An 18,603-nucleotide genomic window follows, 5' to 3' on the forward strand; every position below is an offset into this window, starting at 1 on the left:
AGTAACTGGGCGTAGAATAACATGTATAGTAGGACACATTCTCTTCCTCGTTGTCATGATACTTGTTTCTTGTCTGATACTGTTGACGATAACAACTAAATTACTTCAATTATACATTACACGTGATGTAATCTCCTCAGTGAAAGAGGACACACTCCCTCTTGAATACTGCAGACGTTAACAGGCAGGCCGACAATTAATAGAGCTTATAGGCGCCTATCAATCTGTGACAGGTGAAGTGGTGATGACGTTGAGGGGGCGGGGCCGCTGCTCCTCCAGGAAACACTACGACTAGTGGGCGTGTGCAGTCGTTCTGGATTTATCAAGGCAGGAGCATCACTCCAACAGGGAAATTACAAGCCGTTGTCTCTCAGAAAAGGTGTCCAGCAGCGAAGGCAAAGCTTGAGTCATGTGTGGTAAGTTCGGTTTATATCGCGTAAATGTGTTTAGAAACTAGTTGGAGGGAATTTAAATGCATTTAAGCACGGAAATTGCCTTGACGAGTTCCCGCATTGGCCAGTGCTCTGACGCCGATTACATGCGTGTGATGCGCTGAAACAAGGAATATAAGTTACCACCCAATTGGTCGATTCTGTTACAGTCGTGGTGAAATGTATGAATTCTGAACTGAAGCAGTCGGATAGATGGCTCTGTTTTCTGATTCGTGTGGATTTCCGAGACGCTTTACGCGCAGCTGCGACGTGTCAGTATTTCCACTCACGAATGTTGACAGGCAAGTCCTACCAGTTACTTTAACATCAACGATAATGTGTTGCGTTCAAGCCGCGAGGCACGTCCACCCGTTGACGCACTCGTAGCCTCGCGTGCAACATTCTCGACCGATTCGAACGTTTACAGCCGAAAGTCAATCTTTAACGACGCTTCTTACTATCCTGGTATCTGAAAGGAAGAGGCCAAGACTGTGTGAGTGTTCAGCAGCCTGCCTACCTGGCTGCTCCAACAGTGAGTGCAATGTGCGTCCGTCAATGGTCAGCTGTGTGCTTGCGGTAGGAGAGCTTCCCGGAAAAATTCCTACACACACACACACACACACACACACACACACACACACACACACACACACACAAACATATAGTTTTAATTGAATGAAGATGCAAGAGCTTGACCGACTCATGCTATTAAATGTAATAAGATGCCATTTCTGCTCTCACACACAGCCTCTTGTGTGTCCGTGTCCTTCCCAAACTTATCTATCCGTGTAAAGTGAAGATTATGTCGACTTTAATAATAATAATAATAATAATTATACAGAAGCTATGAGTTGACCTCGTTGATCAAGCGTGGTTCTCATCAATCGTCTTAAAAAGGTGGACATTGATGTCATCTATTGCCAACATTGTAAATGTAATCCTTACATACTCAGATCAAAAGATGCAACTGTGCTCTCTGCATGTGAACTCTGCCGACACGGGTTCAGTTCTGTTTCTCTCTCCTTTTTCTAAAAGGGATCTTTGCCTACCTGAATTACCGAGTGACCCGCACTAGAAGGGAGATATTTGAGACGCTGGTGAAGGGACTGCTGAGACTGGAGTACAGAGGGTATGATTCAGCAGGTAAGACACTCTGCCTCACAGCCCTGCCACACACACACACACACACACACACACACACACACACACTCACACTCACACTCACACACCATGAACAAAAGTTTAAAGTACTTCTTGGCAGCACTTTGTGTCACATCCTTAAAAAAATGAAATCTGGGCAATATTTGCAATCGGCAATCAAAGCATTAAGAAACACAATCTGCCAGAAATGTAGATGATTTGGAGTGGAATTACTGCGGTTTTACACAAGTCATGAGTCATGTTACCTGTGACCAAAATAACTTGTTAAACTAAAATCAAACAAAACTGGTATAACAGCCAACACCTGTTACCTACAATTGCGTACATGAAGTATAACTAATTCAACATTGTCCATGTTATATAATGAACGAGCTGTCTTGGTTTCCGGTTCTCAACTTCCTTTATTCAATTTTCATTATGATATTAAATAATAATAAAAATAAAAATAAAAGTTGGATAATAGAACAAGCTGACGTGTTGGTGTGAAGAACTGCACTGCACGTGTTCATTCAATGCGACAACAATACAGGCCAAGCATGAAACTCCTTTAGGCAGCATCGGCTCCCAAAGAACCAACTCACACGGAGCAGAACACATTTGATGAACACACGTAGGACAATGAAATTAGGCAATACCCCTAAACTGACATTGTTCATGATACAACCTGAACAATGACAAATTAATTATACTTCATGCATGGACTCTTGACAGAGTGGGGCAGGTGTATTTCTTTTCAATCATTGCAAATCAATCTAATCAGAAATAACACTAATGTAATGTTATAGCTACCAAGCTTATTTGACTTACACACACACACACACACACACACACACACACACACACTCTCTCACTCTCTTTGTGTTAATCCTATTTGAGTAAGATGAAGCCACACAACTAAGATGTCTTCTATTGGCTGTTGAACACTACATCCTACACATGTGCACACACACAGACAAACCCACAATAAATAATACCGTAACCTATTAAATCCTGGGTCACTATACTCATAACCTATCTGCATTTTTTTTCATGAAGTTACATTCGAACTCTCGTCACTATTATATAGAAAGCTTTGGATCTGTTCGCTTTCTTTCCCCCAACAGTATCTATTTCATTCTCCTGTCTTTTTGAAGGCATCGCTGTGGATGGTCCGAAGAAGACGGCCACTGATAACAACAATTACACCACCTGCATATTCAAGACGAAGGGGAAGGTCAAGGCTCTGGATGAAGAGCTTTACCGTGGGTTCATGCAGGGTCATATGTTCTTCGTAAAACATGGTTTCTAATGTTCAAATTTAATTTTGATGACTGTTTTTAAAGGTCCCTGCAAGTATGTTCAAGTTCATGTCAGTAAAGTGTTTTTTTCTTTTGCTTGTTCAGAGAAAGACTCACTAGACCTGGATGAGGAGCTGAATACCCACTTCGGCATCGCACACACTCGCTGGGCCACACACGGAGAGCCTAGCCCTGTCAACAGCCACCCTCATCGCTCCGACAAGGAAAACGGTAATGCTCTTTCATGCTCACATACCCTGTTCAGTGTACAGTATATATAAATGTAACACCTGTGCGTAACCAACTGTAAATCTATGCAAAACATACTGTGGAAATATCAACATTAATGGCGGTTTTAGGATTTCAGTGAAACACTGTAGATTCCTTAAATAAACGGGACAAAAAAAATGAAAAATTTAGATGAACTTTTTTACTGTGATTCTTTGACTATCATGTTTTGAATAACTTTATTGTCATCCAGCTTATACATCTCAGCAGATCATTGAAATAAACAGTCAATATACACTATGCCTTAATATAACATACCTTCTGTTCAAACCCATCTCTTTGTCATTAGTGTGCCATGTTCATAGGCGTGTCAATAATGTACTGTAATAGTTTTTTACCTTTAGCCCTTCTGTTCACTCTCACTGACTTTTTTTCTTTTTTTAGGGTTTGTCGTCATCCACAATGGCATCATCACCAACTACAAAGAGCTGAAGGCGTACCTGGTAAGTAAATCTATCGTCAAGAATTTCTTGTGAACAAACAACTGCGCTTCAATGCTGGCAATGCAGCTCCATCACCATCTCCTTGAGAAGCATTGCATTCCTCAAATCAGCATGAAAGACTAGTCCACTGTTTACCATGCTAGGTTAGGTTAGGCAAATGTAAACTTGTATAATTTAATTTGTTTGTAAAAGTCACTCTGTTCGCTGCAAGGGCAACCACTGCAAGCAAAGTTTGTCAAATAAGTTAATTTCATAAAATAATTACACTGAAAACGGATGTATATAAGACTTTTCTTTTGTTTATAAATCCCTCAAGCTGTCAGCACTAGAACTATCTATTGAGGCAACATTATTCAGTATTACTCATTAACTAAGGAGGGACTTGTTGCGACATTGTACTTGGGCAAAAGTCAAACCTGACTGGCCAGAATCATTGATAAAACAAAAAAAGAAAATATGTTGTATAATAGAATATTTATTGATGGAGGGAGACAGTCAAATTATTCAAATCTGAAATAACCTTTTTTTACTAAAATAGCACACTTTTTTTTCTGCCAATGTTGCACATATACATATTGACTGAAATTACTTAATCAGCCCATGCAACTTTAGTGTTTAATTTAATCACTTTAGCAAATACAGCACTGGAGATCTTAGCCGTTTATATCTACACACAGAGCAGATCTACTTCATGGAGTCCGCTATGTTGCACCGCCATGTTTCTACAGGAGCCCAGAGCGAACAAACCAAACACTCGCTCTAGATGGGGTCATTCATGTTTTTGCATTTTCACGTAAACCACTGTAGTTCTCCTACAGGCTTGACATCCGGGAGAAGTTTCAGTTCGTTGCAATCTGCAGCCTGTCCTGTGTGGCCAAATCCTACACACTGGACCTTTAGTAGCTAGTTGTTAACAAAACATATTGACATGAGTCAACGTGACAAGTGTGACTCTGAATACAAATTCAAGGAATTTGACTCTAATGTAAATATGCTATGTATGCAAGTATTAAACAAATGAACAATAGCAACGTTGGTATTTTGTGTGAGTTATACCTGCTGTACAGGAACTACAAGGGAGGTGTTTTGGAGTTCTTCGCCAGGTGTTTATATTTCTGTCTGTCAGTGAACCAGAAACTTTACAGGTGTGTAGTTGAGATCAAAAGGATGGTAGGGCTTAAAGATGATTGAGGTCCGAGCGAGGGAGCCGGAAGCAGGAGGGTAGGAAGTGGAGATTGACGGCCCCACTTTACGCCCCTGGCTTGTTTTGATGTTGTGAGTGGTGTGATCCCACTCGCAACATGGTTTTTACGTTTGAATATCATTTCAATCAGCGACATGCAGAATGAAGAACTAGAGACTTTTACCTTTGTTTGGTGATATTTATATAACATTTTTTAAAGTGATATCATATCATTTTATATTATATTATAGGAATTCTGTCTGGGGCTCTAAGCTACAGTTTTGATATTTGTACTGTCACCAACCTTATGTATTTAAAAAATAAATAATGAAAGTGACCATAATTAAATAAACATAGATGGTATTCATGAAAGACCTGCTGCAGTTTGATCTTGCAGGATGACTGACAGTTTATGCTCCGGTTGTTTATGTTTGTATTCATAGAAAACTGTGCCTTCCGCAGATCAACAAAGGATATGAGTTTGAGTCGGAGACGGACACAGAGGTGATCCCGAAATTGACCAAATATGTTTACGACAACCGAGAGAATGACAGCATCTCCTTCTCCACCCTGGTGGAGAGGGTCATTCAGCAGCTGGTGAGTAGCTCACACGTAGCAACACATAACTGACAGCACTGACTGCTACCACAATAACACAGCGTGTCCCCTGCTAGTAATGTCAGTAAGTTAATTGACTCAAGTATAGAATGTCAGAATTGTACAATACTTGAGTATTTCCGTGTTACGCCACCTTCTAATTCTACTCCACTACATTGCAGAGGGAAATATTGTACGTTTTACTCCCAATTATATAAGATATGCTTGCTTATATGACACGATGCAATATTATACGACTCATCTCATCTCTAAAATATCTCAAATTGACTCCACATTAACACACTTCCACATAAAAATGCTTTTCCATGTATTCATCAGTGATAAAAACAGAACAATGTATTATTCTGTAATAATAGAACACCGTTAAAGGAGCCACTTTACTTTTGATAGTTAGACCTCTTTTTGCTGATTAATATTTCTGTACTCATACTTAAATAAAACGTTTACTTAGGACTTGTCCACTTAATCAAGTATTCTGAGACTTTGGTATTTCTACTATTATTTAAGTAAAGGATCTGAGTACTTTTACCACTGCCAGTGAGACGTGTCACAGTGTCTTGGCTTTTTTACTTCAGCTCTATGTGAAGGGATGGAAATTTTTATAACCAGCTTCCTGATCTGAAGGATAAAATCCTGCAGTTTAGTGTAACAAAATATCTAACTAACCATTCACCAACACTCACATACTCATTTGCTCATTTTTTAAATATGAGTTTGCATTTCCTCTCCATTGAAATGTTGTACACCATCACAAAAACTGTCTCTATAGTAACCGCCTAAACAGCATCACAAGTGACATCATCAGTTGCAGACCCAAATTCTTTTCGGGTGAAATGGGTCAAGCCTCTCTGCTTAATTTTGTGACTTTCATGCGTCAGAGCTTCACACTTTGATTGGAGTGGGTTCTCTCTCCTTGGAAGAACAGAGGAGGCACAAGCAGCCATTTTGGATTTGGAGTAATGGGAACCAGACAACAGCGTCACAACCACAGCACCCTCCCCTCGTCTCCCTCTCGCAACACAATCCAAGCTGGTTCTGCCTCTAACCACCGCAGGCAGCATTGCAGTTGGGGTTTTTGAAACCCAGCTGATGTTGTACAATAGAGGTCTTATTTATTTTAACCCCACCCCCGTACACCACTACTTTTACCACACTCCCAAACCCCACAGGGCCAGAAGAGACGTTTGCTTGTGTCCTGAAAATGTTTCTCCTAAAGGTTACATGCTTTCCAGGAATACATGACTAGCTTGGACTTTATGTTTTTATTTTCATATAATATGATACTGTTCCTCAGTCTACTTCCACGTCGGTGCAGTTCAGTTTTTCATGACGCGAATGTCAACTCAGTAATTCCTCTGCTTCTTTCTGTCTCAGGAGGGGGCCTTCGCTCTGGTGTTTAAGAGCCGTCATTTCCCTTCAGAGGCTGTGTCCACCAGGTTAGACACACACACACACACACACACACACACACACACACACACACACACACACACTGCACTGACGGTTCACTTCACATTTGGTCCCGTGTCTGTGCAATGAGCCTGACTCATGAGTAATCCCCGTTATTACATGATTGAAGCAATCTTAAATATGCTTTGAGGAGACTTTATTCTGTCATTGTGGCTTATCTTATCTTCATCGAATACATGTGACGTGTTATGACTGTTGTGGAACGTGCTTTGCATATGATGGAAAAAGGAGATGTTCTGCGTGAATGTGTGGAAATCCCTGTCTGCCTGCATGTGTCGGGTAGAGGTAGAAATCCGGTTCCCCCTCTCTCTCCTGGGCCTCTGGCCTCTTTACCGGCTTCTCTGTGACTCATTAACGAAAAGACTTTGCCGTATCTGCTGCCGGGAAAAAGCCCCTGTCAGAAACTTGAAAGACTCACGGTTAATCACTTCACATCCTTTTATTTTAAGTTGTACATTTCCTGGTTCACCTGAGCCGCCGTGGATCAGGGGGGAGGAAGATTACTGGAGCGCGGGAGTGACGGAGGGAAACAGGCGGAGGGCAAACGGCAACAACGTGAGGGGTGATAAGTGGGCTATTACTTATGGCGCAGGCCAACACCTGCTGCAGGGAACTTTAGCATCTCATCAATCTATTGTGTGCCTGTAGTGTCTGGGGGAAAATACTCTATCAGTATATTGCACAGCTTTGGCTGACTGAATGCATTTTTGGGGGGTTGTTGAATAGTCGGCATTGTTTCCCGGAACAGAGGGATGAGGGGATGTTTGTCATTATAAAGTAATGCTAGTCACCACCCGTACTTTGTCGCTAGACTTTTACTCAGATTCCCTTTCTTTAACTTTCTCTCAGTCTATTTTTCTTTCTTTCTTTCTTTCAGTCCAGCCGTCTTTCTCTTACTTATACTCATCAAGTTTCTTCCATCCCTTTCCGTCTCTCCCTCAGGGTAAATATTGTATTGGATGGCGACCACATGTTTCTGTTTGCATGCGTTCCCTTTTCAAGCCCCACACCCCTTAAAACAACCAGCGGTCTTGCGTCAACGGAGCCGATCCCCCAGAGAAGGGCGAACAGAGGCAAGACAGAGAAAGACAAGACATAAAGAGAGGCACTTTGGACATGGTTTCTCAAGAGTTGTAGTTATAATAACTCATAATTGTTAGCCATGAAGTGGTTTTGTTTCGATATCCTGTTTGCACGGTGGTAACAAGATGATTATGTAAGTTAGTATTTAAGTTGGTCTCCTTACACCCTCCTCCCTCACCTTTCTAGATCTAGATGTGGTTGCACCTTTTCTGCCTTTACTGCCAATAGGAGAAGCCCACGTGGGATTAGTAGCCAATGAGGAAGCAGTGACTCAGTCCAGGAACTGTGAGCAAATCTGAGAGGGATTTAGACAAATTGAGGATTTGTTTTCTTGTCTGATGTTCAAGATTAGAATGTTAAGACTATATTTAGAATAACCTGGAGCCTCTGTACAGGGACAAACCCAACTTCAGGGTTATGTACAAAGGAATGAAAAACTAATGTGACAAAGATTGAGTTTGAGATGGTCCAGGGGAAAAAACAACTTCACAAAGCTCCACACGAGAGTGTATGTATAAGACATTGTTGTGTGTCTACAAAGCCTAATCCTCTCCTGTCTCCCACTTCACCCACACTTTCTCTCCCTCATCCTCTCTCCATCACTTCTTCCCGGCCTGCTTCATACTTGTCCCGGCAGGAGAGGAAGTCCATTGCTCATCGGGGTGCGAAGCGAGAAAGAGCTGACGGACAACATCCCCATCCAGTACAACGGTAGTGAGCCCTGTTCCAGTCTCTGTCTGACATTACCTGCTTACACTGCACCCTAAACCTCTGCCCGCTCACAGACAGACACTATGTAGGTGCAGAGGAGTATTTTATTTAATCAGCATATATTTAATTTACAGTCCACTTTTTAACACATCTTAAAAGGTTAAAGGCAGGGAAAGACCGAAACCAACAATGCCTTAGTCCATCTCTCTCAGCCTCAATCCTTCTTCCTGAAGTTGTAAATCCTGAAATTGGGTTATAAAGACTTAATCATTTCTTAAAGCAGCTGTACACTGTAGTTTAGTGCAAACTCAAACAGGAGTAAATATTTGTTGGACTATTTCCAGCCTGCCGGGCGGTGTTTGTGGGACTGACTCAAAATAAACTGCACTGCCCGTGTTGATCTTAATGAGGCGATATGTCGCCCAGTGCAACATTGTGGCTCATTGGTTCATTTTTAATAGTTTTGTGGAAACAATGGAGCTTTATGGCACAGATTAATAAGTTAAATCAAGCTTTGCCTCCAGTTATACTTGTTAGTCGGATAAATTAATTATTGGTTTTGCTCTTTTCATTGAACTGGCAACACTTTCTATGATGCCCATGTCTATAATGCATTATAAACGTATAGAACAGTAATTACAGTTATAAGCATCAATATTAATAATGCTGTAACAATAATCATAACAGATTATGAATAACTATATAATGCCTTATAAATGGCAAGTAACATAATACTTCATAGTTGCTGGTTACTCACTTTCATTTTTTATTGCATACACTTTTGTCATAGTATTTTAATTCCCATAATTGTATATTTGTAGTTAATCTAAGTGGTCGTTGTTTACGTTAAGGAAAGTAAAAAGGAATTTTACAACTTTTGGTTTTGCTCAGGCATAGATTTAATGCACACATTCTAATTATAATATGATCTTCGCAAAAAAGGTCAGTGAGTGAATCATCAATTATGAAGTATGATGATACTTGACTTTTTTTAATGTTTTATGATCATTGTTATAAATTGCGATTGCTTATAATTATACTGTGATCTAAGCAGGTTATAACACATGGTGTTAATGTTTATTAAGCAGTAGAAATGGGCGTCGTCAAAAGTGTTACTGAAATGTATGATTGTGAAAGATATGCAGAGAGTAAGCATAAACGGTAGCCTTAAAACATGTATCCTATCATGCGAGCGTCTTCTCTCTTTCCTTTCTTCCTGGACAACAGTGTAATATTTATCTTACCCTAGATGTCCTCATATGTACTGTAACAAGTCCCACATAGTGAGGCTCTCGTCTAACTGTAGAAAAAAAACAAGATGTTTTTTCGGGTTCTTTTATCCATTGTGCAATAATTCTGTTCAACAATTTCCCTAAAATGTTGCCAGGGATTTCTTTGTGTATTTTCAGAGTGTAGTGTGTCCTTTGGAAATTCATCTGGAGAGTGGATAAAGGATCTGGTTCTCACTTCTGGAGTTCCCAGACTTTCTCTTGCAATATTTCAGATACGCTTATTATGAAAAGCATCTGTTGTTATGATTTTACCTTGTTGTTTTGCAGTTTCTTCTTCGTCACTTCTTGTACTGTTTCTTCACTGCTTTATCTGTACATTTAGAGTATTTGGTTCTTCTCTAATGGTTTAAGTGGGACCAGTCCAAAGTCCAAGGCAGAGTTGGATGGTTTGGGGCCATAAGTGGGTCAAGCAGGGTGTCGTTTTAATGGTTGAAAAAAAGATCCTTTCAATTCTCTTTAGTGTTTTCTTTTCATATGACTGATATCTCTTTCAACATACATCTTCTTGAAAACATATTTTATGTTTAAACAATATATAAAATACTGGAATTACCAAATAAAATAATGGTCTTGCTGACATCCCAGAGAAGATTTTGTTTACTGGAGAGTAGATGGCAGATGTTTTTTTTTTTCCTAATGACATTTATAGCAATAGAGAACACATCTGATCAAAAGCAGTGACTTGACTCCATCTGGAAGTTGGGAGGAAGAATTCAATTGATGAGCACATCTTGATTGTTTTAGTCATTCAGAGTCACTGTGCGACCTCTGATCCTTGACCTCTGACTTCTTACCCTATAGCCAACTTCAAGGAGGGAGTCCAGGAGAAGAACAGCCATAATCGTCCCACCAGCGCCATCAACTCTGTGGGGGATGGCAGGCCTGTGGAGTATTACTTTGCTTCTGATGCCAGGTGAGATGTCTGTGTAGTTTGTTGTATAATTAGATTCATATTTGTCATGTTATTAATGTCACCGTCTCCTCCCCTGTCTCTCTCTACCCTACCTATCAAAGTAATAATCAAAAAAGAAAGAGGTTCAGTGCCCTGTGTTAACACCAGACTTACGGACATAATCATCAATTCATCATCTTATCTCTACCAGACGGCAACCTCCAGTTCTGAAAAGTGAAGCCAATGCGGCAGTGCCTTAAACCTGCATTCTCTCTACTGGCCAGCAGGGGGCGACTCCTCTGATTGCAAAAAGAAGTCTGATTGTATAAACGTATATGAAAATATTACTAAATCTCACTTGGTTTATTACCTCCGTAAACATTGTAAAGATGAGTTTATGACCTCAATTGCTATAGTTTCTAGTCTTCTTCAATACAGCATAATGTTCTTTTTTTTGTGTCCGTTTTTGTATCTAATATATCTTCTCATACCTATGAGAAGATGTATATTATCTAATATACCCTCTCAGTTAATAGTAACCCTTTTTGTCATCTAAAAATGTCTTATTCAGCATTCGGTTGTGCTTAGCTCCACCCTCTTGTGTCACCAAAAAAAAAAAGACGGCATAGAGCAAAATGCCAAACTCAAGGCATCAAAACCCTAGTATACAAACCAATGAGTGATGTCATGGTGATTAAGTCCACTACTTGTATCCAATCTATGATCTCTACCCACAGTGCCATCATTGAGCACACCAACAAGGTGCTGTACCTGGAGGATAATGACATGGCAGTGGTGACCGGTGGGAAGCTCTCCATCCACAGGATGAAACAGCAAGTTGGGGAGGATCCAGTGAGGGCAATCCAGACCCTGCAGATGGAGCTGCAACAGATCATGAAAGGTCAGATAGTGGGTCAAAAAGATAATTTTGTTAGCTAGTGGATAAGAGGTCAATAAATTGCTTACCGGTATATTTTATATTATTTGAGACAGGTAGTTTAGCTTAAAGTGGATGTGTTAAAACATACAAGAGAGCACTGAGAACACAGCTTCCGACAGATCTTACTGATGAATAAAACATTGTACTTTCAGGTCAGACTCCATATTGGTGAATGAAAAACACTCTTACTGGTCTCTGTTTTCTTACAATGAATGCATGAAACAGTAACAGGAAACAGACCCGGCACAACAGGAGTAACATGGAGTTTAGTTAAAGAAACAATCCCTCCAACTTTTACAATTGTACCATAGAAACTAGGTCACAGATGGAGGTGTGTGTCTCGTCTTAGTTACCCAGTCTAAACAACACAATGCCTCGACAAGAACCTGAGACACAACATCTTATAACCTTTCTGATTAGACACATGGTGGGACTCTTTCACTTGCTGAAAAAGTGAAGAAAATGACAGGGCCAGTCAACCACAACACTGCAGAAACACTTACACTTCATATTAAGTATTTTTCCACCACACCTACTGAATACACTGAGAACATCAATACAGACCAAGTGGAGTTTGTAGACTTGCTCGCCATCTGCTGGCTGAAAGTGGAAACAAAATGCCGCTATTAGTTTTTCAGCTTCTTTCAACACAGTCCAGTACTGACCATATAATCTGATGCACAACTATGCTCCTCTCTTTGCAGGTAACTTTGATGCCTTCATGCAGAAGGAGATCTTTGAGCAGCCGGAGTCAGTCGTCAACACCATGAGAGGACGGATTTGTTTTGACACAAACACAGGTGATTGGTGACCTTTCAAACCTGCCCTGCCTTCCTTCAATGTTTAAATATATGTAGGGCACCTGAACAGGTTACCAATCCCTTGTACCAATATTGGCAGAGACTAATACAGGATACAGGATCTGCAGTTTGTTGTATCCGTCTGATTTCTTCTTCGTTCAAATTAAAGACTAATACATGTATTTGCCCTCATATAAAGGCGCTCTCGTGTAACTCCCATCTATTTCCTCAGTGATTCTCGGTGGGCTGAAGGACCACCTGAAAGAAATCAAACGATGCAGACGGTTAATTGTGATTGGCTGCGGCACAAGCTTCCACGCTGCAGTGGCTGTAAGTAGAGCTATCAAAAACTGAGATAAGCATGGCGATCATTTTGTGAGAGACAGATATATATATATATCATTTCAAGTTACTGTTTGTAAAATTGCTGCTTTTGTTTCCTTCATTTTTTAGACCAGACAGGTTCTCGAGGAGCTGACGGAGCTGTCTGTCATGGTGGAGCTGGCTAGTGACTTCCTGGACCGCAACACGCCTGTTTTTAGAGACGACGTTTGCTTCTTCATCAGTCAGTCAGGTGAAAACAAAACACAAGAACCTCATATGGCTTCTGAGGTTTCAAAAACACCATGGTCCTGTGTGAAGTCTGTATCATCATCTTTTTGTGTTTTACTTCCAGCAGTGGCCTCATTGTGCTGTAATTCTGCATTGTAAGCATATTAAATCACTCCCTCTGCTTCCTCAGGAGAGACAGCAGACACCTTAATGGCGCTACGCTACTGCAAGGGTCAAGGTGCTCTGACAGTTGGTATAACCAACACTGTGGGCAGCTCCATTTGTAGAGAAACAGACTGCGGAGTCCATGTCAATGCTGGGCCTGAGATAGGAGTGGCTAGCACCAAGGTATGGTTTATAAAATGTCACAATCTGGCAGCAGCAATATGTAACATAGACAGGTTTTATATGAGTGTTTCTTGTGAATGTGATGCAGGCCTACACCAGCCAGTTTGTGGCCCTCACCATGTTTGGCCTCATGATGAGCGAGGACAGGCTCTCCCTACAGCAGAGAAGAATGGAGATCATTGAAGGCTTCCGGGTGCTACCTGGTCAGTCAGAAAAACATGAGTAAATCAGAAATGCAAAGCTTTCGTGGTCTCAACAAGAGCCACAGTATCTTTAATGCAAACTGACAGATGCTAAATTATGTTCGACCAACACTGGCAAATCAAGCTCCACAATAAAATGCTGTATCTTTTGGAATAAATGTGCACTCAAATTCTCTGTGACCATTTTCCCGCCACCTCCGCACCACTAAGTCTTCTACTCTCTTAGACCTGATAAAGAAGGTGTTGGCTCTGGATCAGAAGATCAAGACCATCGCTGATGAACTCTATGAACAAAAATCTCTTCTGGTCATGGGCCGAGGTTTCCACTACGCCACCTGCCTTGAGGGGGCGCTGGTGAGTTGAGTGCCGCAGGAATCCATCAGAAAACTGCAATTCCCTTCTCCTAGAATAGTATGAAATATGAACACAAAGTACATATATCAGATGACTTCAGAGTTTAAATGTCGGTAGTGCTGTATGTGTCCTGAGAATAGAACATCGGGACATTTGTCTTCATAATGTCGTATTACACAAATTGCTTCCTTATCAATGTTTTCTACTGAAACCAAAAACTATCAGTAGCTGATTTTAAATGTTGTTTTTAACTTTTTGCTGTCTGTCTGTTATTAGTGTTATTATGTGGTGCTTGTGTGAATCTTTCACACTGTCATCTTGGCCAGGACATCCTTGTAAATTAGATTCAAAGTCTCAATGGATAATCTCAATAGAAAATGATGTCATGTCATGATCCAGAGTTCTTCTTTTCACTTACAGAAAATCAAGGAGATCACTTACATGCACTCTGAAGGCATCCTGGCCGGGGAGCTGAAGCACGGTCCTCTGGCACTTATAGACAAAGACATGCCGGTGATCATGATCATCATGAGAGACGCCTGCTACAGCAAGTGCCAGAATGCTTTGCAACAAGTCATTGCCAGATCGGTAGGTCCTGAAAAACCCTTTTCTACTGAAACAGACCTTCAGGCACTGAGAAACACACCTGGACACTTTCACAATTGACTGATGTTTTTGCTCGTGATTCTCTCTTCCTCCATCAGGGTCGGCCCATCATCCTTTGTTGCCAGGACGACCCTGAGATCAGTCAGATGGCCTATCTCACCATCGAACTGCCGCATACTGTGGACTGTCTGCAGGGAATCCTCAGCGTCATCCCCCTGCAGCTCCTGTCCTTCCACTTGGCCGTCCTGCGAGGATATGACGTAAGTAATCTGACTTTTTTTTTTCATCTACAGTGAGAATTTGTATGAAGTATTATTTAAAGTATTGCCTTTTTATCAACCAAACTTTTTAGCTGCTAATTTGATCACTGATCTGAGCCCCAGAAATGAGGGAGATCATACAAATATGCAGTAATTATCATGAGATATTGAAAAGCTGTTATCACATATCAATGTTGTGTTGTGAGAATTATAACCATATTCATTTTATCAATATCCAAAACAGATTAGAAATAGGAAATGCATAATTATTCTAAAACATTGTGTGCTTATGTAATATGTTTTTGTTATCTATTTTCCTATGGATTTTAAAATGTTGAATATTAGTTTTAATGATAATATGCTAAGTATGAGGTTGAGATACAAGCAATGTTCTCAACATTTATGTTTTTAATTTAACAATGACTATGAATATCAAAGTAATATGTCAATGTAATGTACTTTGCATGCAGCACAAGACTCTAGGAGGCTATTTATTGCTTGCACTTAGTTAATTATTAAAACACTGTGCAGTGGTTGCACAGACCAGTTTACCAAGCTTCACTTGCTGAAGCTGCATGTGTATCTGTATGTGGAAATACACATTTTCACTGAAGAGAGCTTTAATGCATCATAATACAACTCAACGCAATTGTTGTACATAAGCTGTTATTTAGCCAAGCAGGACTGTGCTGCCCACCGGCTGCTAACAGTTAACGTAACTAGGTCTTCTCCTGCCTGTTCTAACAGATTGGTTGTTCACAGTGTAGCGTTATCAGGGACTTTTTCTGCTCACCGCAGGACGGCAGGATGTTGATTATTGATCCCCGGTACCTAGAAAAACGAGTACTGTCACATTTCCTTTATTTTGTATTATGAAAATGAGCTAGCGAGGGTGTTTGCAAACTTTATTTGCCAGATCTTGCCCGGGTATGTTACTAAGACTGAGAAAGATGTGTTGATGGACACTTTCCATAGACTGTATATAAAAAGTGGACATAGTCAGCAGGACGTCACTCATTGGTTAGTGGACTGCTGTTTTGAAGCCTTGAGTTTGGTGTTTTGTCCGTCAGCATCTTGGTGACCGGTGAACGGAAGTGACCATATTTGGACGGTGGATGGGTGACGTAGAGACGCCGTATACGGCTCTGGTAGTGATAGCGTTCTCCGCTTTGTGGTCTTTTTTACTCTAAATAGAACGCTAATTTATTTAATGAACATCCTCCTGTATAGAAGAAGACATACAACTAGCGACTGAGACATAAACCATGTTTATGTTTACTTTGTTAATAAATCAATAGAGAAGAAGAGTAATTTTCTCATAGAATTCTATTCAATCACAAATTTTTGCAACTGGAGGAGTCACCCCCTGCTGGCCACTAGTGAGAATGCAGGTTTGAGACCCATCCGTATTGGCTTCACTCTTCAGAACCGGAGGTTGCCTCCTAAAGGGGCGGGCAGTTGTGAAACCATGTGATACAGAAAACTGACTCTCAGTGGAGTATCCGTTCTAGTGACTGCTCTCATTCTAATGTGTCACATGGAGCATAGGGCAGTGTGTGTGCACGTGAAGCCCACAGGCAGGTGTTTACAGCCCTCCGCTTGGTTAAATTGTGTAGTATTAACAATGATTGAAATGTTTATGAGGCTTGTTTTTACAAACTGTTAATCTTGCGTTTTCCCCTTTCATCCCTCTTACCAATTTGGATGCTGTCCTTGAATAGTTTACACAGTTATGGCATGTTTAATCAGTGACTTTTCTTATCTTAAGGACATGAACTGGTCAGTGACTCAGAAGTGTATGTGTTTTTGACTGTTATCCACCCTTTATAGCTTACTAATGTGTGTTTTGTTTAAGCCTAAAAGAGAAGTGTATCTTTCATAGATAAAATACAGCAAATGCACTTTATTTGACACAGCTCCAGGTTATTTGTTCCAACAAACTACTTTCTCTTTTTGCAGGTTGACTTTCCCAGAAACTTGGCCAAATCTGTGACTGTGGAATAATTATCCAAAACACAACAGAGGAGATAGGAGGCTCATAGATTTACAGTCCAATTGTGCAATTTGTTCAGTATGTGTGCGTGTGCGTGCGTGTGGCGAAATTTGGGTGAAGTAGGGCACTTTGTATGTATGTGTGTGTTTGTAGGGATGAGGGTGTGAGTGAGATAAACAGATGAAATAGAGAGATATACTGTACAATGACTTAAAAACATAAATAAAAAAGAAAAGAAATGTGAAGTCCAAAACCCGACCAATAAATACACTGCTGAGGACGTCCCAGTGCCATTGAGGCTTTCTCGGAAAAGTCGATGAAACGATATCCTCACATCCAAAGCAACCAACACGCTGTGCCTTTTTTCTTTTCTCGCGATGAGCCAAGAAAACATGTACTAGAGACTTAGCAGAAAGGCATTAATATGGTGTATTGAAGTGTTTACAGTTGTGCAATATGGGACCAAATGTGCATTATGCATGCACACAATCATGAGTGAGGTGATATATTCTCTTTCTGTTTTTATGGTTTTCTTATGTCCATTGGGGGCAGCTTACCTCTTTGAATAATGGGAAATGTAGGAATCAAACTCTTTTATTTTAGAGAGTTCTCTAAATTATGAAAATCTCTTTTTATATATATATATATATATATATATATATATATATATATATATATATATATATATATATATATATATATATATATATATATTTTGCTGCACAGTTATGCCATTCCTGGTGAGCCATTACCCCAAAACTTCAATATTTGTAGCAGTTACCAGAGTGAAATTCTTTGATCTGACTTGATTTTTTTGGTATGTTTCTAGTCCATTTTTACTGTTATTTCATTTTATTTTAAATATATTATATTGCTATTCTGTTTAACAGAACTGCAGTTTCCAAAGACTGTTCATGGTAAATCATGAACCTTTTTTTCCTGACTTTCCTTATACTTATTATTGTCAAAGGTTGGAGATTTTCCTTTCACATGCAGGAGAATAATCATAGATATTTAAAGAGCACTCATTCAGCAAAAACACAATGTACCGTGATTTTGAAAACACTTTTGGTTTTTAATAATAATATTCTGTATTTATCTGATTTTTATGTTATAAGGGCTTAGAAGGGTTTGATTCATATCTTTAACTGTGATTGTATTTTATACTGTGTGTTTTATAGACATAAGACACTATCAATCAATAAATAGATAAAGGCATGTTATTCAAAGTCTGCTGTTGTTATTCCTCTTTTCTCCTTACCTGCCAGTGTGTTGTGTCTTGTGTAAGTATTATGAAGTGTTGATGCCATATTACTAAAACAGGCAGATGAAAGCTGTGGGTATAGTTCTTATTCAGTTATTTATGTGACTAAGTGGTAGGAGCCTGCATCATTCAGTCTAGTCCCACTACTTGCACTTTACTCTAAATTACTTCCATCTTATTCATCTTGTACTTAAAATTCTTCTGACATCTAAAGTTACTTTGGAGAATTAGATTGTTCATCTTATTTTATATCTTACAATCATATAATTTATGAGGCATATAATGAGACAAATGATTAGCTAATTAATGCGTAATAAGTTCATGTTAATAACAATAACCCAACTTTGAGCTGTAAGCTATTCCTACTTTTGTATTACTTGTACTTACTCCAGAAAAGGATCTGATTACATATTCTTCTATGGATTCGTATACAA

At 39.9% G+C, this 18,603-nt stretch overlaps 1 protein-coding gene across 1 annotated transcript; it reads left to right on the top strand.

Moving 5' to 3' along the window:
* The first annotated feature begins 316 nt into the window (after positions 1 to 316).
* On the top strand, positions 317 to 17,557 carry gfpt2 (glutamine-fructose-6-phosphate transaminase 2). The gene is made up of 19 exons (XM_079228646.1): positions 317 to 416; positions 1,467 to 1,574; positions 2,726 to 2,833; positions 2,975 to 3,100; positions 3,542 to 3,600; positions 5,246 to 5,380; positions 6,776 to 6,837; positions 8,592 to 8,665; positions 10,759 to 10,870; positions 11,587 to 11,750; positions 12,494 to 12,589; positions 12,822 to 12,919; positions 13,043 to 13,163; positions 13,332 to 13,489; positions 13,578 to 13,692; positions 13,919 to 14,046; positions 14,467 to 14,634; positions 14,751 to 14,912; positions 16,872 to 17,557. The coding sequence occupies exons 1-19, from the start codon at positions 410 to 412 to the stop codon at positions 16,914 to 16,916; spliced, it is 2,046 nt and encodes a 681-aa protein (XP_079084772.1). The 5' UTR covers positions 317 to 409; the 3' UTR covers positions 16,917 to 17,557.
* The last annotated feature ends 1,046 nt before the right edge of the window (positions 17,558 to 18,603 follow it).

Source organism: Taurulus bubalis (assembly GCF_910589615.1).
Source record: "Taurulus bubalis genome assembly, chromosome: 13".
Classification (NCBI taxonomy): domain Eukaryota; kingdom Metazoa; phylum Chordata; class Actinopteri; order Perciformes; family Cottidae; genus Taurulus; species Taurulus bubalis.